Here is a 24,031-nt window from a genome sequence, read left to right on the forward strand (position 1 = left end):
GGGACCTGGCCGAAGAAGCCGCCAGGGAAGTGATTGGGGAGCTCTTTCCTCTTGATGGCTCCTTTCCGTGGCAAAAATTTGACGAGCTGCTTGATGACAAGCTTGAAGCTAAGGAGAAGGCCGCGGAGGCGAAGGCCGCTGAGGAGGCGAGGGTGAAGAAGGAGGAAGAGGAGGCCGCGGAGAAGGCGGCCCTTCCGAGAAGGCTAGGGCGCAAGGAGGAAGCGAGAGAATGAGAGCAGCTGAGGTCTTGAGGTCAAGCCGCCAAGACAGCCTTCCGGGTCGCCTACCAAAGACGATCCGCTAACGTTGCGATGGCAAGCAAGAACGGGCATAGGGAGACGGGCGGTCGTCACCGGGTTCACCCGGCATCTCGGATAGTTTCAGCTGTTCGGGGGCCAACTATTAAGCCTTTCCTCCCTGCCATCTTTTGGCGCTTCAAATGATATGTCTGTAACCTTTTGTTCTTCTTTTCCTTGTATGATATAAAGCTTTGGTAGGTTGTGTTTTGGCTTATCCCTATGGGGACGGCCGTCGTCTGTATTCTCCTTGTAATCATTTTCAATAAAGTTTGTTTATTGGCCCCCGGCTTGGCCGGGGCTTTGATCACAATCCTTCACATGTCTTCTTTCGTTATTAATTGAGCGCTTTTTCGTTTTTACCTTCGGCCTGGCCGAGGCAGTTAGAATGCGTATCAATTTGTGTTTAACGTTTTTTAAACATGTTGGCATGTTGGTCGCTTCTTCTTTCACTCTCGGTCTGGCCGAGGCGTCCGATTTGCGTTTTCCAACCGCCGTTGTGAACATGTTAGCGTATCGACCGTTGTGTCCCCTGCCAGGCCTTCGGTTGGCCGAGGCGTCTAGAGGTTACGGCTCGACAGCGTTCGTATCTGTAGACATATTGATCGCTTCCTCTGCCAGGCCTTCGGTTGGCCGAGGCGGCTAGAATTGCGTCTCAACTGTACTTATACGTTCCTAAGGCATGTTGGTCGCTTTCGCGAGTATCAATCGCTACTGGTAGTGAAGGATCGCCGTGGCGTCTACTTCTTGGGTGACTGCCGGCTTGGGCCGTGGCGTCTACCTCGATATGACTACGGAGGGGATAAACACTTTGATGGAAAACTTGGATGATTTTTCAATAGATATAAACACACGTTGGGGTGCCAACAACAGTTTTTGGACACCTCCGCCGCTATACAAAGTATTTCCTGAGGTTGTCAGTGTTCCAATGGCTCATCAAAGGCACACCCTCCATATCTGTCAGCCGGTATGTACCCGGCCTCATTTCTTCAACCACTTTGTAAGGACCCTCCCAGTTGGCCGTCAATTTACCATGAATGTTCCCTTTGTTGGTGGCGGCCGACTTTCTTAGGACTAGATCCCCTACTTTTAAGTCCCTTTTGTGGACTCTTCGGTTGTAGGCTCTTCTCATTCGGTTTTGGTACCGCCAAGTTGAGGCGTGTGTATCTCGGCTTTCTTCGACCAGGTCTAGGGAGGTTCTAAGACCTTCCTCATTTTTTAGGGTTAAAGGTGGCCGTTTCGAATGTCGGCACCGTTGCTTCAATTGGCGGGGCGCTTCGGACCAGACTAAGTGAAATGGACTGTACCCCGTTGCTTCTTTCTCCGTGGTTCGAAGGGACCACAGGACGCCGGGTAGTTCATCGGCCCATCTTCCCTTTAGGTCTTCAACTATCTTCTTCAAACCGTTGAGGATTGTTTTATTGGTCGCCTCACTTTGTCCGTTGCTCTGTGGGTGGCAGACGGAGGAGTATGCAAATTTGATACCAAGTTCTTCCAACCAGTTCATTATTGTGTCACTCCAAAACTCTCGGCCGTGGTCAAATACCATGACTTGGGGTAACCCAAAACGAGTTATGACATTTTCCCAGATTACCTTTCTTACGGCCGCCGTCGTCTTGGCGGGGCATGCTGCGACGCCTTCAACCCATTTGGTGAAGTAGTCAACGGCGACAATCAAGTACTTTCTTCCTCCGGATCTTTTGTTGGAAATGGCCCTAGTAGATCCATCCCCCACTGTGCAAAAGGAAGGGGACTAAGTACCGCTGCAGTCTCGGGAAGGTGCATGTATCACCGGAGCATGCATTTGACAGTTGTTGCACTTTTTGGTTTTGGCTCTGGAATCCTCAAGCATGGTGGGCTAGAAGTAGCCGGCTCGGAGAGCTTTGTGGGCTAGTGTTCTTGCCCCCATGTGATGACCACAGATGCCTTCGTGAATTTTCACAAGATAGCTCTGCGTCGGCCGGGCCGACACATTTGAAGAGTGGCCTTATTACGGACCTCCTGTATAATTCTCCTTCAAACACCAAGTACCTTGCTGCGATCCTCTTTATCTTCGTGAGAGATCTGCGGTCCTCCGGTAGTTCATTCATCATTTGTACTTCATTATCGGAGTCATCCACGTCGTCTCGGCCTCTATGTCGCCCACCATGCCGACGGTCTCGGTAATGCTTTTGGCATTCGATGTCCACCAAGACGGTTCGACCGACATTCTTGATGGTTGAACGGCAAGCTTTGAGAGAGCGTCGGCTCGGTTGTTCTCGGACACGGGAATGCATTGTATCCGAAAAGATTTCAATTTTGAAGTGTCGCTTTTACCCTTTCCAAGTATCTTACCATCCCGTCGTCTCGAGTCTCGTACTCTCCTCTAATTTGATTAGCCACTAAAAGTGAATCTGTTTTCAAAATGATGTGTTCCGCCCCGGCAGCTCTAGCTAGCTCGACTCTGGTTATCACCGCCTCGTATTCGGATTCGTTGTTTGAGGCCGAGAAGGTAAATTTCAAGGCGTACTCAAACTCGTCCCCGTTTGGGCTGATGATAAGTATCTGGCTCTGAGTTGTTCGCCGTGGAGGACCCGTCGGTGTATACTTCCCATACTCCGGGGTTTTGCTCTTCTTGATATGTGCACTCGGCCAAGAAATCTGCAAGTGCCTGTCCCTTTATCGAGGGCCTCGGCTTGTATTGAATGCCGAAGCCGGATAGCTCTCATCGCCCATTTGATGAGCCCGCCGGATTGCTCAAATTTTTCCAATGCTTTCTCCAATGGTTGGTCGGTTAAGACCGTCACGGGATGTGCGTCGAAGTAAGGCTTCGATTTCCTTGCGCAACGACGACAGCGAAGGTCCTTTTTCAATCGGTGGGTAATTTCTTTCGGCGGGCAACAATGTATGGCTGACAAAGTAGATTGGGTGTTCTTTGTTTGTCTTCTTTCTCGATGATCACGACCGACCGTGGCCGAGGTAACTGCTATGTATAGATATAGCGTCTCCCCCAACATCGGCCTGGACAGGGTTGGGAGAGTTTGAAGATGAGCTTTCAGTTGTTTGAAAGCTGTGCTCTGTTCCTCCCCCCAGCTGAAGTCCTTATTTCCCTTCAACACTTTGAAGAATGGGGTGCTCTTGTCGGCTGACCGAGAGATAAAACGGGCTAGAGCCGCCATCCTTCCGGTCAACATCATAACCTCTTTTCGATTCCTCGGCTCGGCAGTCCAAAGATTGCTTGGACTTTTTCTGGATTGGCATCAATTCCGTTGGCGCTGACAAGCACGCCGAGGAACTTACCTGATCGGACACCGAAGTTGCATTTCATTGGGTTAAGTTTCCTCTTGTATTTCCTTAGTGAACAAAATGTCTCGTGTAAATCGGCTAAGTGCTCGCTGTCAGACTTGCTTTTTACAATAGCATCGTCGACGTAAGCCTCAATGTTTCGCCCTTTTTGATTCTGGAACACTTTGTCCACCAGTCTTGTGTAAGTTGCGCCGGCGTTCTTCAAACCGAACGGCATCATTTTATACATGTATGTGCCGTTACCGGTGATGAATGCGCATTTAGGCATGTCTTCTTCGGCCATGAATACCTGATGATACCCTGAGAAGGCGTCCAGCAGGCTCAACATAGTGTAGCCTCTTTGTGGCGTCGATTAAACTATCTATTCGAGGCAAGGGATAGCAATCTTTGGGGCACGCTTTATTAAGATTGGTAAAATCTACACACATCCTCCACTCCCCCGATGATTTCTTCACCATTACAACATTAGCTAACCACTCAGGATAAGTACAAGGCATGATAAAGCCCACCGCTAGTAATTTATCTACCTCGGCTTTGATGGCCTCATCTTTCTCGACCGAGGAGTTCCTCATCTTCGCTTGACGGGCGAGCGGTGGAGAGTACGTTCACCTTGTGAACATTACCTCCCGCTCACGCTGGCATCTCGGCCGCCGAGTAAGCGAAGACGTCTTTGTTCTTCCTCGCAGGTCAGGAGAGCGGCCCCGATTTTGGCTCCGTGTTGACACCGACAGTTACGGTGCGCCCTGGGTCAATTTCTACTTCTTCGGTCTCGGCTCCTTCGACCATGCCGACGGTTGCATCCATGAGATCGCCCTTCTGTTGTAGGGATGGGCTCTTCCCCTTCTCTGACTTCTTCGCCACTTTGAGGGATTGCATGTTGCACCCTCTGGCAGATATCTGGACGTTGACTACTTCGTCTTTTTCGTCCTTTGAGACGAGCTTATGCGCTTCCCCCCGGTCCGAGACATACATCAGTGTCAGGGCCCGGATGGACATTACTGCATCGGCCTCGCTCAGAGTGACTCGGCCTATGAGAACGTTGTAGGCGGACGAGCCGTCAATGACCACGAACTCAGACAGGACGTTCTTAGCCGCATTCCCCTCGTCGAACATCACCGGCAGCCTGATTGACCCCAGGGGTACCAGGCCGGCCCCGGAAAAACTGTACAACGGATTGGTGCAGGGGCTCAAGTCCTCAACCTTCAGACCGAGGTTGGGAAAGCACTCCCTGAACATGATGTTCGTGTAGGCGCCTGTGTCAATCAGGCACCTCTTGACCAGGTGGTTGGCTATGTCCAAGTGGACTACGAGTGGGTCGCTGTGCGGGGCGATGACTCCCTCGTAGTCCTTCTTCCCAATAGTCATATCGGGGATGTTGGAAGCGGGGATCGCTGTTTTGGGCACAAAATTGATGGCCTGATATAGCTCGTTCAGGTGCCGTTTGTGCCCATGAGCGGATCCACCGTTCTCGTTGCCCCCGATGACAACATGTATTACTCCTATCCGTTCAAAGACGGATTTTTTATTTGAGCCGCCGGTATTAGTCTTTTGACCTCCGGCAACATATTTGCTGAGGCTCCCCTTCCGGATCAGCTCTTCAATGGCATTCTTAAGATGCCTAGATTTGTCGATTAAGTGGCCGGTGTGGCCGTGGTACTCACAGTACTGGCTCGTGTCACCGTCCCCCCTCGCCTTGGGAGGCCTTTCCCACTTCTGACCCTCGTTCTTGCTCAGGGCAAAGACCTCGGCAGCAGATACGACCAAGGGGGTGTGACCATTGAACCGCTTTTGGTAGTACGGTCCTGAACTCCCCCCGGCGCCCGCCGAGTTCTGTTTCCTGGCGGACTTGTCAGACCGTGACCTATTATTGTCACGGCGTCCTTCATCCGGGTTGTCCTCCCGGCGGCTCTTTCTCTCTGAGTGCCCGGCCTCGCTGGGGCCTACCCAGGTTTTGTGGTAGTCCTCCACCTTTATGGCTTGGTCGGCCATCTTCCTGGCGGAGTCTAGGTTCAGGCCTCCGCACTTGATGAGCTCGTTTTTTAAGTCTCCTCCGGGGAGGCCTTTCATCGTGCGAAGGCCGCCGTCGCTGCTCACTCACGAATCTGCAGAACCTTGGCGTCGAACCTCTTCACATAACTTCGGAGAGACTCGCCTCCCCTCCCGTCCGATAGTCGGAGATCCGATGTCTCGACGGCCCTCCTCTTATCGTGCAAGAATTTGGGCCAAAAATGTGTCCCTTAGGTCGGCATAACAAGATACCGAGCCCCATCGGGTAGCCCCTTGTACCAACTTTGTACCATCCCATGCAGAGTCGTTGGGAAGACTCGGCACCAAACCTCATCGGGTTGCTCCCATACCGACATGTAAGACTCGAAAGCCTCGGCGTGGTCGGTTGGGTCGCCTTCTCCTTTGTATGATATGGGTGGCAACTTTAGCTTAGTCGGCACCGGGACCTCTAGGACATAGGCATCGAGGGGCTGTCTGACCACGTGTCGAATGACACGCGGCGATCGGCTCCTCGCATCCTTAGTCCGGCTCCTCTCCCCGTGGCGGGAAGGGCTTCTTCTCCGACTCTGGTGAGTCGGACTCCTTCTCCGAATCTGGTGAGTCGGACTTCTTTCACTCCTCTAGGGCAGGCCTCGTCGGTGCTGCGGCGACACTGTCCTCCCGCGAGTGCGGGAAGGACTCAGTCTACCACTTGCACTGGGCTCCCGGCGTCTTGACATGGTCGCCTTCCTCCAATGCTTCGTTCAAGTTTCTCGGAGTCACTTTTTGGACCCTGATCTCCTGTGGGGGTGCCGCCGCTCTTGTCGTTGTGACAGTGTGAGTCGGCGTGCTACCCATTAGTTCCAGGAGTAGCTTCAGTTTAGCTGCATCAACCACATGTCCCATGATAGTGACTTGGTCGGCGGGCAGCGGTGTATCTTGTTCCTTCGGCATCCCGTTCGTCGTATCAGTGATACGGCCGGTGGGGGACTGCCCGATTTCAGAGTTGTGGAATGTGTCATCTTGGTAGAATTCAGTTTCCACAAGCACCGTTTCTGGTTGTTTCGACATCTTCTTAGCTCGTTGGGTGGGTTTTGTTTTGTGTTTTTTTTTTTTGTAAGGGATTTGACTAGCTTCTAGTATCTGTTTCCCCACAGACGGCGCCAATTGTTCCGGGTGTAATTCCAGAGCAGTGTTTGTTTACCACGCAAGCTTGATGAATGGATGTCCTTCCTTGCCTTGGTTCTTCCTCTCGGTCTCTCCTGAAACGATGAACAAACTGAGGGCTCGGCTTTGCACCGAGCGTACTCACTCCGACGCTCAAGTCAGTGAACTTAAAGGATATTAAGTTGTGTGTTACTTGGCGAAGTATATATTGTAGAGAGATAAGGAAGATATTACCAGATTATGAGGTGTTTAGGTTAGATTGTAGATCCTTTCCTCAATGAGAGTTGAGGAGTATTTATAGACTTTCACCTTTTGTCACGTAGTGGCCAAGTGGCCAAGTGGCTAGCAGGTGGAAAGACTGATGTACCCTCGGCCGAGGGACCCATGGCAGGCCGGCGGGCCCTGTTGACTCCATGCCGAGGGGTCTTGGATATGAGTACGCGGATATGTGCCCCGGCTGGCTAGTTGTCCTAGCCGAGGCACAAGAGACAGCCGATTGTGTCGCGCTTGCTATTTTGTCTAAGTCGTTGACTTGTTGTGGATATCTTTGACCTTGCTCAATATGTTGACTCGGTCGTGGTGCAGAATATGCCCCATCATATATATATATATATATATATATATATATATATATATATATATATATATATATATATATATATATATATAAGAGATCAACTAAGGTCAACATATGTATTTGAGTCCATAAGGTCTATTAAGGGCCCTTGGATGGTGAAAATGGATGGCCAAGATCAACCTCCAAAAAGTGTGTTTATGAACTAATATCACTCATTCTCTCCTCCTTCACTAATCCTTCTAATTAATCATTAATTCACTATAACTTCTTTTCCTCTCATCCACTTCTCTCACATATCACACAACTCATCTCCTCTCTCAAACCCCAAAAAATAAAAACCCAAAAACTCCAAATAAATAAAAAACCCCAAAAACACAAATAAATAAATAAAACCCAAAAAATCCAAATAAATCAAAAAATCCAAATAAATCAAAAAACCCAAATAAATAAATCATTCATTCCTCTCTTCCTCATTCACCACCACCCACCACTATCCTACCCGACACCACCCACCGCCACCCACCTCCACCACCGCCGTCGGTAAATTCTATAAACTCGTTTTTTTTTTTTTTTGCGTCTCGGTTTTTTTCGTCACTTTATTTTTTTTTTTGCAGATTTTGTGTTAAATTTGTTGTTTGGGGTCGGTTTATTTTATTTGTTAATTTTTGTTGTTACTTATTCTTTTCAAATCTCTTCTTGTTATACTTTTTTTTTTTTAAATTTCGGGTTTTAAATATCGTTTTTTTTTGGTGATATACTTTTTATTTTTACAAATGTCGTTTCTTTAAAATTCGTCTTGTTATATAAATTTTTCAGTTTTAGTCTTTAAATTTAAATGTATATATTTATTTATTTTTTTCTCAAATTTCAATGTTTATAACTCCAATCTCTTGTTTTATAAAATTATTTAAAATTATGTATAACTTCAATCAACATTATGTATAACTTCACTGACATTATGTATAACTTTAATTTATATTATGTACAACTTCAATGATATTGTGTGCAACTTCACCTATATTATGTATAACTTCAATGAACATTATGTATAACTTCACTGATATTATGTATAACTTCACTGGCATTATGTATAACTCCACTGACATTATGTATAACTTCACTGACATTATGTATAACTTTAACTTACATTATGTACAACAATGTCATTGTGTTAGTTTCAAATCTTAATTATATTTGGACAAAAGTTATACTATTATGGATTAAAGTTGCACGATTTTGGACTAAAGTTATACAAAAAAGGACTAAAATTATAATATTATGGACTAAAGTTATACAGAAAATGACTAAAGTTATACTATTATGGACTAAAGTTACTCAATTTTGGACTCAAGTTATACAAAAAAGGAATAAAGTTATACTATTATGGACTAAAATTATACAAAAAAGGACTAAAGTTATACTATTATTGACTAAAGTTACACAATTTTGGGTTAAAGTTATAGAGAAAAGGACTAAAGTTATACCATTTTTGTATAACTTTAGTCCTTATTTGTATAACTTTGGTCCACATTTGTATAACTTTAGTCTATTTTTGTATAACTTTTACTCATTTCGATAAATTTGTTGGAATTTATATAATTTTATGTAACTTTAGTCCAATTTTTTGTATAGCATTAGTTCAAATTTGAATTGATATAAGTACTGTTTGTATAACTTTAGTCAATTTTTGTATAACTTTAGTCTTTATTTGTATAACTTTAGTCCATATTTGTATAACTTTAGTCCGTTTTTGTATAATTTTAGTCCGTTTTTGTATAACTTTAGTCCTTATTTGTATAACTTCTGTCATTTTTTGTATAACTTTAGTCCAAATTTGTGTAACTTTAGTCCAAAATTGTATAACTTTATTCCATAATAGTATAACTTCAGCCATTTTTTGTATAACTTTAATTCAAATTTGTATAACTTTAGTTCAAAATTGTATAACTTTAGGAATATAAATTCAGATTTGAACCAACACATAAGAAGATGATAGTAAAGTTACACATATTGTCAGTTACATATCATAAATTGTGAATAAAAATAAATCAATAAGTCAAAAAAGTACAATAAAAAAACTTCAATAACAATAATAAAAAATTAACCAATAAGTAAAAAAAAAAACCAAATAACAAAAAAAAATCAAATAACAAAAAAACAAAAAACAAAAAAACCAAAACCAAACCAAACAAAAAAACCAAACAAAACAAACTTGAATGGTTGTGTAACTTCAATTTACACAATGTATAACTTTAGTCATAAATAGTATAACTTTAATGTAAAAAGGGTATAACTTTAGTCGTAAATAGTGTAACTTTAATGTTTTAAGGGTATAACTTTAGTCATAGATAGTATAACTTTAATGTTTTAAGGGTATAACTTTAGTTGTAAATAGGGTAACTTTTATAAAACCAAATAAATCTGAAAAATTAAAATCAACAAATCTAAAACCAATAGATATGAACTTTAGTCCAAACCAAATGAAAAAAAAACGAAAAAAACAAGATCTAACAAAAATTAATTAAATAACAACATACCACATAATAAAATTTTAGCTTAATATCAATAAACAAAGAAAGAATGGATTGAAAAACAAAAACCGATAAAAAAACAAACAAAACCAACACAAAAAAAGGAGATCAGAGAGATGGTGGTGGGAAATAAAACAAAAAACAATAAAAAAAATCTGAAAAAAAAAACCGGAAAAAAAAACCAGATCTGAAATAATAATAAAAAAAAACTAAACTAAAAAACTATTAGCTGTAAAGAAAAAAAAAACGCAAAAAAAGTGAAAAAAAAGACAGAGACAAAAAAAACACCACCCACCATCCATTTTTTTTCTAAAAAACACAGTAGATCTATTTTTTTTTTCAAAAAAACACCACCACGACATATCCTTCACCAACCACCATCCATTTTTTTCCTTTCCTTCACCCGTCGCAGCCTCCACCATCACCATTCCAGATTTTTTTTTCTTAAATTTCGAGGCAGCAGGAGGAAGGCGTGAGTGTGATTGTCGATGGTGGTTGGAATGGTTGTCGATGTCAGTGGTGGTGGGAATGTTGTCGGGGCAGCAGGAGGAAGGCGTGTGGGGAATGGTGGTCGTGGGTGCGTCGATTGGCGACGGTGGTCTGAAGCGGAGGTGGGGGTGGTGGGAAGCCGAGATCTGGGCAGCAGGAGGAAGGTGGCTGGGTCATTTTTTTTCTGAATTTTTTTTATTTTGGTTTTTATGTTATTTGGTTTTTGTTTTTTTTAGTTTATTTTTATTTGGGTTTTTTTTTTGTTTTGAGAGAATGAGAGGAAAATGAGAGAGAAAGAGGGATGAGAGAAATGTGAGAGAATGAATAATGAGTGAGTGAGTTGGGAGAATTAGAATGAGGAAGGAGTTATACAAATTAGGAAAGAGTTATACAGGATTAGTGAGGGAGATTAGGGAGAGAGATTTATGGCCCTCCATCAAGATGGAATCTCATCCCTCCATCCCTTCCATCCTAAGGTCCTTATAAGAACTTAGGGACTCATAAGATGTAAGGGCCTTATGAGAACCCTTATATATATATATATATATATATATATATATATATATATATATATATATATATATATATATATATATATATATATATATATATATATATATATAGAGAGAGAGAGAGAGAGAGAGAGAGAGAGAGAGAGAGAGAGAGAGAGAGAGAGAGAGAGAGAGAGAGAGAGAGAGAGAGAGAGAGAGAGAGAGAGAGAGAGATAGAGATCAACTAAGGTCATTTCATCTTATGAGTCCATAAGTCCTTCTAAAGGCCCTTGGATGAAGAGAATGGAAGGCTATGATTAGATCTCAATGGATGGCTACAAATTAATCCCTCCACCTTTTCTCTAATTAGCTCATCAATCCTATTAACATACCTCACTAATCATTCATCATCTCATTATCACAACTTCTTCTCATCTCTCTACATCTCAATTCTTTTTCCTCTCTAAAAAACCCAAAAAAAATCAAAAACCTCCAAAAATCAAAAACCCAAAAAAATCATTCATTCATCTCTTCCTCATTCACCACCACCAACCACCACCCTCCCGACACCACCCCACCACCCGCCGCCAACCCCACCGCTTTTTTTTTTTTTTTTTTTTTTTTTTTCGTGTTAGTTTTTATGTTTTGAGTTGTTTTTTTCCATTCGTTATTTTTGTTATCTTGTATTTTATTTATTTATTTTTCATTCTTTTATTTTTACTTGTTTTCTCAATTCTCGTTTTTTTATAAAAAAAAACTCATATTTAAAATAACACAAACAATAACACTCCCAAAAAAAAAAATATATAAAAAGTGCAACCTTAATTGTAAATTGTATAACTTTAATGTTTTACGAGTATAACTTTAGTCGTAAATTGTATAACTTCAATGTTTTAGCGGTACAACTTTTGTATAACTTTTGGTTGGAGTAAAAGTTATTATAATGCATATTTTGACATTTCAAATATCGTCTTATTTTTTATTTTTACAAATGTCGTTTCTTTAGAATTCGTCTTTTTTTTTTTTTTTTTTTTTTTTTACAAATGTCGTTTTTTTAAAGTTATTATAAATTTTTCAGTTATGGACAAAAGTTATACTTTTATGGACTAAAGTTATACAAAAATGAACCAAAGTTATACAAAAATGAACCAAAGTTATACAAAAATGGAATAAAGTTATACAAATATGGATTAAAGTTATACAAATATGGACTAAAGTTATACAAAAATTGGACTAAAGTTATACAAAAATGGACCAAAGTTATACAAAAATGGATTAAAGTTATACAAATATGGATTAAAGTTATACAAATATGGACTAAAGTTATACAAATATGGACTAAAGTTATACAAAAATGAACCAAAGTTATACAAAAATTGGACTAAAGTTATACAAAAATGAACCAAAGTTATACAAAAATGAACCAAAGTTATACAAAAATGGACCAAAGTTATACAAAAATGGACTAAAGTTATATAAATATGGATTAAAGTTATACAAATATGGACTAAAGTTATACAAATATGGACTAAAGTTATACAAAAATTGGACTAAAGTTATACAAAAATGAACCAAAGTTATACAAAAATGGACTAAAGTTATACAAATATGGATTAAAGTTATACAATTTTGTATAACTTTGGTTCATTTTTGTACAACTTTGGTTCATTTTTGTATAACTTTAGTCCAATTTTTTGTATAACTTTAGTCCAATTTTTGTATAACTTTAGTCTTTTTTTGTATAACTTTGCTCTATTTTTGTATAACTTTGGTTCATTTTTGTATAACTTTAGTCCATTTTTGTATAAATTAGTCAGTTTTTGTATAATTTTAGTCCTCATTTGTATAACTTTAGTTCATATTTGTATAACTTTAATCCATTTCTGTATAACTTTAGTCCTTATTTGTATAACTTTAGTCCTTGTTTGAATAACTTTAATCCTTATTTGTATAACTTCAATCATTTTTTGTATAATTGTAGTCAAAATTTGTATAACTTTAATCCAAAATTGTATAACTTTAGTCCTTATTTGTATAACTTTAGTCCTTATTTGTATAACTTCAGTCCAAATTTGTGTAATTTTAGTCCAAAATTGTATAACTTTATTCCATAAGAGTACAACTTCAGTCATTTTTTGTATAACTTTAGTCCAAATTTGTATAACTTTAGTTCAAAATTGTATAACTTTAGTCGTAAATAGTGAACTTTTATATAAAACAAAAAACAAAAACAAAAACAAGTCAAAAATAAACCCTTAAAAAACAACTCTTAACTAAAAAACAAAAAAAAAGAAAAAAAAAACCAAAAACCAAAAACAATATATATAAAATCTGAAATAAATGATCACTGAAGTTGCACATAAGGGCATTGAAGTTGTACACAATGACCACTGAAGTTGTACGAAATCTGAAATAACAAAAAAATTTTATATATCATGTGTATAACTTTAATGCACGCAGTGTATAACTTTAATAGATAAGATGTATAACTTTAGTCATAAAAATTGTAACTTTAATGTTTCAAGGGTAAAACTTTAGTCGTAAATAGTGTAACTTTAATGTTTCAAGGGTATAACTTTAGTCATAAAATGTATAACTTTAATGTTTTAAGTGTATAACTTTAGTCGTAAATAGTATAACTTTTATAAAAACCAAATAAATATAAAAAATAAAAAACGACAATTCTAAAACCAATAGGTATTTAAAATAATATGAAAAATTTAAAACAAATCTAAAAATCTAAAAACTAGATCTAAATAAATAACAACATAATAAGTAAATAACAAAAAAAAAAAAAACCAACAACCCAACCCAACCCGAAATCTGAAATAAACCAAATAACAATAAAAAAAAACCAAATTTAAATATCGTGTGTATAACTCTAATGCACGCAGTGTATAACTTTAATAGACAAGATGTATAACTTTAGTCCAAAAAATCAAATAACAATAACAACCAAATAAAAAAAATAAAAAATAAAAACAAAAATAAAAAACAAAAACAAAAACAAAACAAAAAACAAAGAACAAAAACAAAAATAAAACAAAAAACAAAGAACAAAAAAAAACAAAAACGCAGTACAAAAACAAAAAAACAAAGAACAAAACCAAAAAAAAAATGGAAGGAGGAGGAAGGAAGGAAGGACGGCGGAGGGAGTATTGGTGGCAGGAGGTGCGGGAGGAGGAGGAAGGACGGCGGGAGGGTGGCGATGTCGGTGTTGGGGGTGCTGTTGATGTCGGTGGGGCTGGCGTTGGGGAGGGAGGAATGGTTGTGAGTGAAGGTTGTTGCGGTGGTGTGTGGTTGTGTGCAGTGTTGGTGGTGGCGGGCGCGGCATGCGACAACAGGGAGGGAGGAAGGCAGTGGTGAGGTCGTGAGTGTGGTTGTCATTGTCGGTGGTGGTGGTGGGAATGGTTGCTGATGTCGGTGGTGGTGGGAATGTTGTCGGGGCGGCAGGAGGAAGGCGTGTGGGGAATGGTGATCGTCGGCGCGTCGATTGGTGATGGTGGTCTGGTGCGGAGGTAGGGGTGGGGGTGGTCGACGGCAACAGGAAGGAGGAGGGAGGAACTACGGTGGTCTGGTGAGGAGGATATCGGTGGTGTGTTTTTTATTGTTTTTATTTGTTTTGTATTTGTTTTTGGGAGAGAACAAATGTGAGAGAATGTAGAGAGAAGGGAGAAGTTATTGATAATGAGTGATATAATGTTTAGTGGGGAAGGAGTTTCTGATAAATGGGGAAGAATGGATTAGTAAGAAACATAATTGCAATGAGGAGGTAATTAGACTAGATTGATTTGTAGCCTTTCATTTTGATTGAATCTCATCCCTCCATCCACTATATCCAAAGGCTTCTATTAAGACTTAGGGACTCATTATATATGAGGGCCTTATAAGAACCCCTCTATATATATATATATATATATATATATATATATATATATATATATATATAGAGAGAGAGAGAGAGAGAGAGAGAGAGAGAGAGAGAGAGAGAGAGAGAGAGAGAGAGAGAGAGAGAGAGAGAGAGAGAGAGGGGGGGGGGGAGAGATCTAATGAGTCCCTTACCTCATTTGAGTCCTTAAGTCCTTATAAGGACTCTTAGATGGACAACATCTAAGGTGGAGGTTTTTTTTACAAAATATAGGCCAAAAAAAAGGGAAAAGCTTGGGTAGGAAAGAGGACAACATTTCCTGCAAATTATCCTTACCAATGATCATTTCCTGCGGACAAAAGGATATATCCTTTGTACTATGTTTACACTCCCCACATTCTTCCTTCCTTAACACACTTATTTCCAACTTTATTCTTTTTTTCTTCTCTCTAAAACTGGGTTCTTCTATCTAAGAACGAAGTTTTCAGCTAAAGTTCTCTCTAAATCCTGCAAATCAGCGTAAACATGCAAATAATAGATGACATCAATGGTATTTCTTCATTTTATTCATTGTTTTCAGTCACGTTTTAATATTTTCAGTTGAATAGGATGGATGAAGGTAATGATAAATTTTGCATGTCATCGAATTTGTTCATTCTTATTTTTATTATTTGTTACTGGGTTTGAAATGAATATTGTTAGAAGTAAATCTTCATGCTGGGTTTCATTAATTTGAGTTTTGAGTAGCATCAACGCATTCTGACAACATTTACATGAACACTTTTGCTATAGTTTTACATTTACACTTTTTATTGTTATATTTTTTATGTGAGTTAGCATTCTGACAACATTTACACTTTTGTTGACATTTACACTTTTAAAGCATCACATTTACATCGCATTCTACGACATTTACACTTTTTGTGTACTTTTACATTTACACTTTTTAATTGTTATAGTCACCTTTGCATTTTTATTGTTATATTTTTTATGTGAGTTAGCATTCTGACAACATTTACACTTTTGTTGACATTTACACTTTCAGACCATCACATTTACACTTCGTTTCTGCTGACATTTACACTTACACATTTGGATGTTTACTTTTGCTATAGTTTTACATTTACACTTTTTAATTGTTATAGTCACCTTTTAATTGTTAATATTATAGTTTTAATTTGAGTTAGCATTCTGAAAACATTTACACTTTTGTTGACATTTACACTTTTAAAGCATCACATTTACACTGCATTTCTGACAACATTTATACTTTTGTTGACATTTACACTTTCAGACCATCACATTTATACTTCGTTTCTGCTTACATTTACACTTACACATTTGGATGTTTACTTTTGCTATAGTTTTACATTTACACTTTTTAATTGTTATAGTCACCTTTTAATTGTTAATATTATAGTTTTAATTTGAGTTAGCATTCTGAAAACATTTACACTTTTGTTGGCATTTACACTTTTAAAGCATCACATTTACACGGCATTTCTGCTGATATTTACACTTACACTTTTGGATGTTTACTTTTGCTATAGTTTTACATTTACACTTTTTAATTGTTATAGTCACCTTTTAATTGTTATTATTATAGTTTTAATTTGAGATAGCATTCTGAAAACATTTACACTTTTGTTGACATTTACACTTTTATAGCATCACATTTACACTACATTTCTGCTGACATTTACACTTTTGCTGACATTTACACTTTCAGAACAACACATTTACACTTCGTTTCTGCTGACATTTACACTTACACTTTTGGATGTTTACATTTACATTTACACTTACACTCTGTGCACATTTACAGACTTGCTAAAACAGAATGGAGTTCAACCTGACAGGCAGGAGCTGTGTAGGGAGGTCGAGAAGAGGTTTACACCGTACATCGGCCAGGAGTTTGGGGGGGTTGAGGAAGCGGTGACTTTTTATAAGATATACGCCATTGCTTGTGGGTTTGATGTACGTAGGTACACAACAAAAAAATTGCGTGGCGGTGAGATCAAGTCAAAGCTCGTCGTCTGCAATCGAGAAGGTTTCGCTCACAAGACGCCCAGTAAAGATCGGGATGACGGACTGGTTGGGGAGAAGTCACAGAGGATATTCAGGGTCACTAGAGTGGGGTGTAAAGCGAGGATACGACTATATATGAAGAATGGTATTTTATTAATTGACCGGTTCCACGAGGGTCACAATCACGAGCTTATCTCACTTAAGGACAGAGAGTTCCAGAAATTGTCGCGTAACATAACGGATTATCACAAGATGATAATCGTTTCGAACTCAAGGGTTTGTAATACATAATCGCTCTCTATACTAACTAAATAATTCCATTCATGTTATATTTATATGACGTATCTGTTAATGATTGATTGACAGCTGAAGATAGGAGCAACAAAGACATACAGAATCTGCAAAGAACAAGTGAATGGATACGAAAACATTGGAGCAAGCTTAAATGATTTTAAGAACTTCCATAGGGATGTTAAATGTTTCATTCACGAACGGGATGGTCAGTTGTTTGTTGACCATTTCAAGAAAATGACTGAAACAAGAATAGGTTTCTACTTTGACTATGACCTTGACGATGATAGCAGCCTACGTAGGGCCATACGGGTGACGGCATCGCCCGAGATAATTACAAAATTTTTGGTGATGCGGTGTCATTCGACCCAACTTACTCCACCAATAAGTATTCTATGGTATTCACACCATTCACAGGTGTTGACCACCATAAACGATCTGTGACGTTATGTGGGGCTCTAATTGCAAGGGAAGATTATGAGTCATTTAATTGGGTTTTCAGCCGGTTTTTACAAGCAATGGGGGGTAAGGAACTCGAGTACATAATTACAGATCAGGACCCAGGTATTATCAAATCTGTCCCTCTTGTTTTCAATACAGCGCGCCATCGGTTCTGTATGTGGCATATAATGAACAAAATGCCCAGTAAGTTTGGTGTCTCGAGGAGTGATTATAATGAGTTCATGTGCAAAATTAATGACATTATATGGGACGATGAGCTTGAGGCAGCAGAATTTGATGGTATCTGGGAGCAAATAATTGAAGATAATGGTGTTGGCGTAAATGATTGGTTTGCAGATACATATGCTATATGGGGACAGTGGGTGATGGCGCATTGCAGAGACTTGAGGATGGCGCCGATTATGAGGACGACTCAAAGATCAGAGAGCGAAAATAGCTTTTTCAAGAGGTTTGAGCATAAGTCAGGAACATTGGTTGAGTTTTGGATGCGTTTTGAGAGCGCTATGTATCAACAAAGACATACACAGAAGCAGCTTGAAAACATGGATAAGCACTCGTCCGCAACGGCGTCAACACATCTGACATTAGAGATTCATGCTGCAAAGGTGTACACCTATTCAGCTTTCCAAAAATTCAAACAAGAAGCCATCTTCTCAATTGATACATGTAGAACAGGAGGTTTCACCGAGAGAGGCGAGCTAGAGGTAACTACTGTCAAAGATTCATCCAGCAAGAAGAATTTTGAAGTTGCATACAATCCAGGTAGTTTACACTTCGTATGACATTTACACTTTCTGTTTTTATCTCATTTAAATTCCTATAACTTAATATTTACACTTCTAATAACTTAACATTTACACTTTACAGTTCATGACATTTACACTTCCTATTAGTTTACATTTACACTTCTAATAACTTAACATTTATACTTTACAATTCATGACATTTACACTTTACATCATATGACATTTACACTTCCTATACCTTAACATTTACACTTTTCCACTTAATGACATTTACACTACATTTCATGACATTTACACTTTACATCATATGGCATTTACACATTTAAATCCCTATAACTTAACATTTACACTTCTAATAACTTAACATTTACACTTTACAGTTCATGACATTTACACTTCCTATTAGTTTACATTTACACTTCTAATAACTTAACATTTACACTTTACATCATATGACATTTACACTTCCTATACCTTAACATTTACACTTTTCCACTTAATGACATTTACACTTTACAGTTCATGTCATTTACACTTCCAATTAGTTTACATTTACACTTCTAATAACTTAGCATTTACACTTTACAATTCATGACATTTACACTTTATATCATATGACATTTACACTTTCTGTTTTTATCTCATTTAAATTCCTATAACTTAACTTTTACACTTCTAATAACTTAACATTTACACTTTACAGTTCATGACATTTACACTTCCTATTAGTTTACATTTACACTTCTAATAACTTAACATTACACTTTACAATTCATGACATTTACACTTTACATCAGTGACACTATTTTTAACGTTCACACTTACATGCTAGCTTTAACTGATGACATAGGTACACGTAATGCAAGCTGCAGTTGTACGATGTTTGAAAGAACCGGAATCCTATGCCGCCATATAATATGGATTTTTTCAGCAAGTGGGATAAAGACTATACCAGAAGATTATGTTGTAAATAGATGGATGAAAGAGTATCTCCGATTAAGGATTTTCAATACTAATGGTGAAGGGACAGAAAACATGCAAGTCATCGATGAAAAACAAATTGCAATGTCAATAATGTGGTCAGAAGTTCATGAAGCTGTAGGGCTCCTTCGAGACAGAGGAGTAGCTGATGTTGACAGCTTTTCCGTTGTAATTAGGGCATTTAAATAGTCCCTGTCACCATTAGGGGAAGTGTTGAATAAAAATCAACAAATGGAGAAATTTTTGAATTGTACGGCATGTGAGGTAGTGACGATATTGCCACCAAAGAATTCGAAAAACAAGGGGACCGGAAAAAGATTGCTGTCAGCCAAAACAAAAAGCAATGGTGTTGGCTAGGAAACCCAAACGTAAGTGTAAGAATTGCAAGAGAATGACAAATCACGACAAGAAGAACCGCCCTAACCCCTTCTCAGCACACACGCCATTGTGCGAAGGGTCGTCTGAACCAGAAGAGGATGAAGGAGAGGAGGAGGAAGAGCTGGAATCAGAACAAGAATAGACGTCAGATCAGTGACAAATGTTGTTCTATATATTTTGAGTGTGTAACTTAAAACTTTGATGTGTTATAACTGGAGCGGGCGATTAGGAATTGGTCTCATGGCAGTGTAACTTTGAACTGCAGTTGGTGTAACTTTTAGTAACACCAACGTTAAAGTTACACTGTCATAAGACCAAAATCTCTCTGTTTTATTAGATAGCCAAATATTGTGTTACTTGAACTTATTTTGGATTACTTATGTTATTTGAAGTAACAGTTACACTTATTTTCAAATAACTGGTGTTAACATTTACACTTGCCATGTCAGCACATTTACACTTCCAGTATCTTCACATTTACACATACTCTATCCTCACATTTACACTTCCAGTATCTTCACATTTACACATACTCTATCCTCACATTTACACTTTGAATATCTTCACATTTACACTTCCAATTTAGTCAGATTTACACTTTATTTGATCACATTTACACTTCTCCTATATTCACATTTACACTTTCTATTTGTTCACATTTACACTTTTTTTTGGTTCACATTTACACTTGGGCTGTCACCACATTTACACTTCCCATGTCACCACATTTACACTGAAATTCAATTTAATTTCAGTGTGTTTACATTCACACTTTCAGTATGATAAAGTTGACACTGACAGTGTTAACATTTACACTTTAAGTGTGTTAATAGTTACACTTAAAGTGTAAATGTGACTAAATTACAAGTGTGTTATAAGTTACACTTGGAATTTAGTCACATTTACACTTTGAAAAAACTATGATTATAACTGCCAAAAAATAGTCAACCATTACACTTCATTAGTGTAATTTACCATTACACTTCATTACTGTAATGATTACAATTGCAATTTAAAAATTACACATTTGTGTAAACAATGCCAACCAAAATATAAAACATTCTTTTCTAAGTTCAAGATTGCCAAACAAAATACATTTCAATAAAAAAATATGTCCACAAATTGTTTACTTTTTTCGATAACACAGCCTTAATTTTGCGCTTCTTTTGTAACTTGGCCCATAAATCTTCTTTTCCAGCGATAAACCCATTCAACTTTGCTTCAAAAATGTCTCTGTTGACATTTATGTCAGCTAGAACAAGCGTCGCCACCAACTCGTCTACCAAGTACCGTCAATTCCTCTTCCTCTCCAAGTCTGGATGCTCAAAAGGTTGACCCTCGTACATCAGCATATACATCATACAGAAAATCCCTGATTCTGTTATGTTAGGAAGGGGTGTTTGGCGTCTGAACGGGATTTGCCGATGCTCAAAGCTAGTAATCTCGTATCCCATGTCCGTTCTGACATCCAAATAATCGCTAACAGCTGATGCCTGCCATTAAAGCACTAACAATTAAATAAACCATCTATTGTTCATCTCTTCGAAAATGATTTATTGGCATCAGACTTACCACTTGGCGAGTAACATTGCACATTTCAGACTGATCCCAGTTGGCATGATGTAGGTAGTCAAGGAGATCAAGAGTTTGTTGTCCAAAATTTATACGCACGCATGCAAAGTGCCCACCAATGTTCACAGGTACGAAGATAAACTCGGCATTCAGGTTGAAAGTTTTATCACAGTCCTGGATGAAGGTATCCCAAATGTGATACAGCCGATCAGTGATGTCATTAGACTGTGAGCCTGCTTCACGTATATCCAAAAGCTGCATGATACATTCCTGTTCAGAGAAGTGAGTGAGCCTACATAATAAAAGTAAAAACTAATGTATAACATGGATAAAATTTCTTTTTTAGTTTAGTATATAAAAGTAAAGGGGCAATACTAGTTTCTTGATCGAACAAGAAATTTTTTATTGCCCCTTTACTAGTTCGTTTTTTTATATATTTTTTTTTTTTTATTCTTTACTAGAAAATCCTAAAAAAAAATAAAACGAGTTTACAAAAGTCTTATTATGTCAATTCGTCTTTTCTTGTTTTTTTAATTAAGATAAGAAGTAGTTTTTTACGTAACTATAAAAGGGGGCGGATGTAGCCAAGTGGATCAAGGCAGTGGATTTTTAGGCTTTGTGGGGGGAGTGTACCATATGACGTATCCCAAAGAAGGCCATCCTAGGAAGTAAGTATTCAGCGAGACTCCAAATGGTTCAAAAAAACCCAAGACTCAATGACAATGAGGCGACATTACAACCTCGGGAAGCATGGTCATGATGTCGGACGGCGTAGCGCGGCATGCCTCTTTACCAAGAGATTGATTCGCCGCAATGAAACACACGTATAATAGTAAGAAATTGAGAAGTAGTTACAAATTAAATATCGTAACTAATTGGCCCTGTTATAAGAGTCTGGCAGATACTAACGAATTTTCAAAGTTGTAGTCGTCTAACAAGCAATAGTCCACCGCATGCTTTCGACGTGATTGAACACCCCTGACCAAACTTTGATTGTTCCGTAAGAAGGTCGAGACAACAAGAGTCTGCGTACCAGCAGCCCCACAGTCAATTGAGCATCCCAAGCCACCCCCCCCCCCCCCGCCCTGGGGATGGCTCCTTACGACTGACAAAGGTTGGCTACCTGAAGACTGCACTGACGCTTGAACAACAACAGGGTTACTTTCCGCATGTATGGCTACAGGATTGACCACAGGGCTTCCTTCTATGCGTTTAGGGGGTGGGTCTGCAACACGGGTACGTTTACTGTACGTAATCTCTTCCTCATCGTCCAGACTCCGCTTCTGTGCAGCATTGGAAATAGAATTCAGACCTTGACCATACTTTTGCCTGAATTGGGTTATCCTTTCGAGAACTCTCTCCCTCACTTTGTTATGGTCACTCAGGATAAGGATCGACACCACTTCAGCCCGGATGAGGTTGATAACGTCCATCTCACCTAAGGCGCAGTCAAAAAAGCTTCCCATTGAAAAGCAGCATGTGTGTCATCATGTACACCCCGCAATCAAACGCAGAATACCCCCTACCTTGCCATTTAAATTCGACATTGACAAATTTAAACCCGACGACCTTTGAACCTCTGACAAACCCTTTAGACTCCAGATACTCGCCCATTAAATCACACTGTAAAAGGTATTTCAAAAAAATAGTCAATTTAAAAATAGTGTTTACAATTCCAGAATACATATACACTAAAGAACAAATTAAGGTATGCTATTTATAATTATTACCGCAATACGCGAAATTCCAAAATATGGAAGCTTCTCAAAATCATCGTCGTAGCGACGGTTGTCCAAATACTCTATCTGCTCAGATACGAAGTTTATGCATGCACAGCTGTAATGATCATTATTGCCAAATAAGACCGGGATGAAGACCTGGCGGATGTGACAACAAAGACATAAAAGATACACTCAGTAAAATTTCACATTTACACTTTCAATAATTCGTCACATTTACAGTCCCTGTGTCATGACATTTACACTTTCCATATATTCACATTTACACTTTATATGTCATGACATTTACACTTCATATTTAGTCACCTTTACACTCCCTATGTCATGACATTTACACTTTCTATATAATCACATTTACACTTTATATGTCATGACATTTACATTTACACTTTCTATATAATCACATTTACACTTTCTATATACTCACATATAATCACATTTACACTATACATCATGACATTTACACTTCACTATGTCTCACATTTACACTTCCTATGTCATGACATTTATACTTTCCATATATTCACATTTACACTTTATATGTGTTGACATTTACACTTTCTATTTAGTCACCTTTACACTCCCTATGTCATCAAATTTACACTTTCTATATAATCACATTTACACTATACATCATGACATTTACACTTCACTATGTATCACATTTACACTTCATATTTCATGACATTTACACTTCACAATATCTCACGACATTTACAGTTCACTATGTCTCACGTTTACACTTCATATGTCATGACATTTACACTTTACATATATTAACATTTACACTTTATATGTGCTGACATTTACACTTCCTATTTAGTCACCTTTACACTCCTTATGTCATCACATGACGTATCCCAAAGAAGGCCATCCTAGGAATTAAGTATTCAGCATACTCCAAATGGTTCAGCAAAATAGCCCAGGACTCAATGACAACAGGCGACATTACAACCTCAGGAAGCATGGTCATGATGTCGGACCGGCGTAGCGCGGCATGCCTACTATACCAAGAGATTGATTCGCTGTAATGAAACACACGTATAATAGTAAGAAATTGAGAAGTAGTTACAAATTAAATATCGTAACTAATTGGCCATGTTATAAGAGTCTGGCAGATACTAACGAATTTTCAAAGTTGTAG

The 24,031-nt window shown here is 38.6% G+C and overlaps 2 protein-coding genes across 2 annotated transcripts; both read left to right on the forward strand.

Annotated features, from left to right (window-relative positions):
• The first annotated feature begins 13,939 nt into the window (after positions 1-13,939).
• LOC141617439 (protein FAR1-RELATED SEQUENCE 5-like) lies at positions 13,940-17,907 on the forward strand. The gene is made up of 5 exons (XM_074434637.1): positions 13,940-14,102; positions 16,516-16,994; positions 17,085-17,307; positions 17,427-17,750; positions 17,831-17,907. The coding sequence occupies exons 1-5, from the start codon at positions 13,940-13,942 to the stop codon at positions 17,905-17,907; spliced, it is 1,266 nt and encodes a 421-aa protein (XP_074290738.1).
• Positions 17,908-17,974: 67 nt separating this feature from the next.
• LOC141617441 (protein FAR1-RELATED SEQUENCE 9-like) lies at positions 17,975-19,387 on the forward strand. Its single transcript, XM_074434638.1, has 2 exons — positions 17,975-18,233; positions 19,050-19,387. Exons 1-2 carry the CDS (start codon positions 17,975-17,977, stop codon positions 19,385-19,387), a joined length of 597 nt encoding a protein of 198 aa, XP_074290739.1.
• The last annotated feature ends 4,644 nt before the right edge of the window (positions 19,388-24,031 follow it).

Source organism: Silene latifolia, chromosome X (assembly GCF_048544455.1).
Source record: "Silene latifolia isolate original U9 population chromosome X, ASM4854445v1, whole genome shotgun sequence".
NCBI classification, from domain to species: Eukaryota; Viridiplantae; Streptophyta; class Magnoliopsida; order Caryophyllales; family Caryophyllaceae; genus Silene; species Silene latifolia.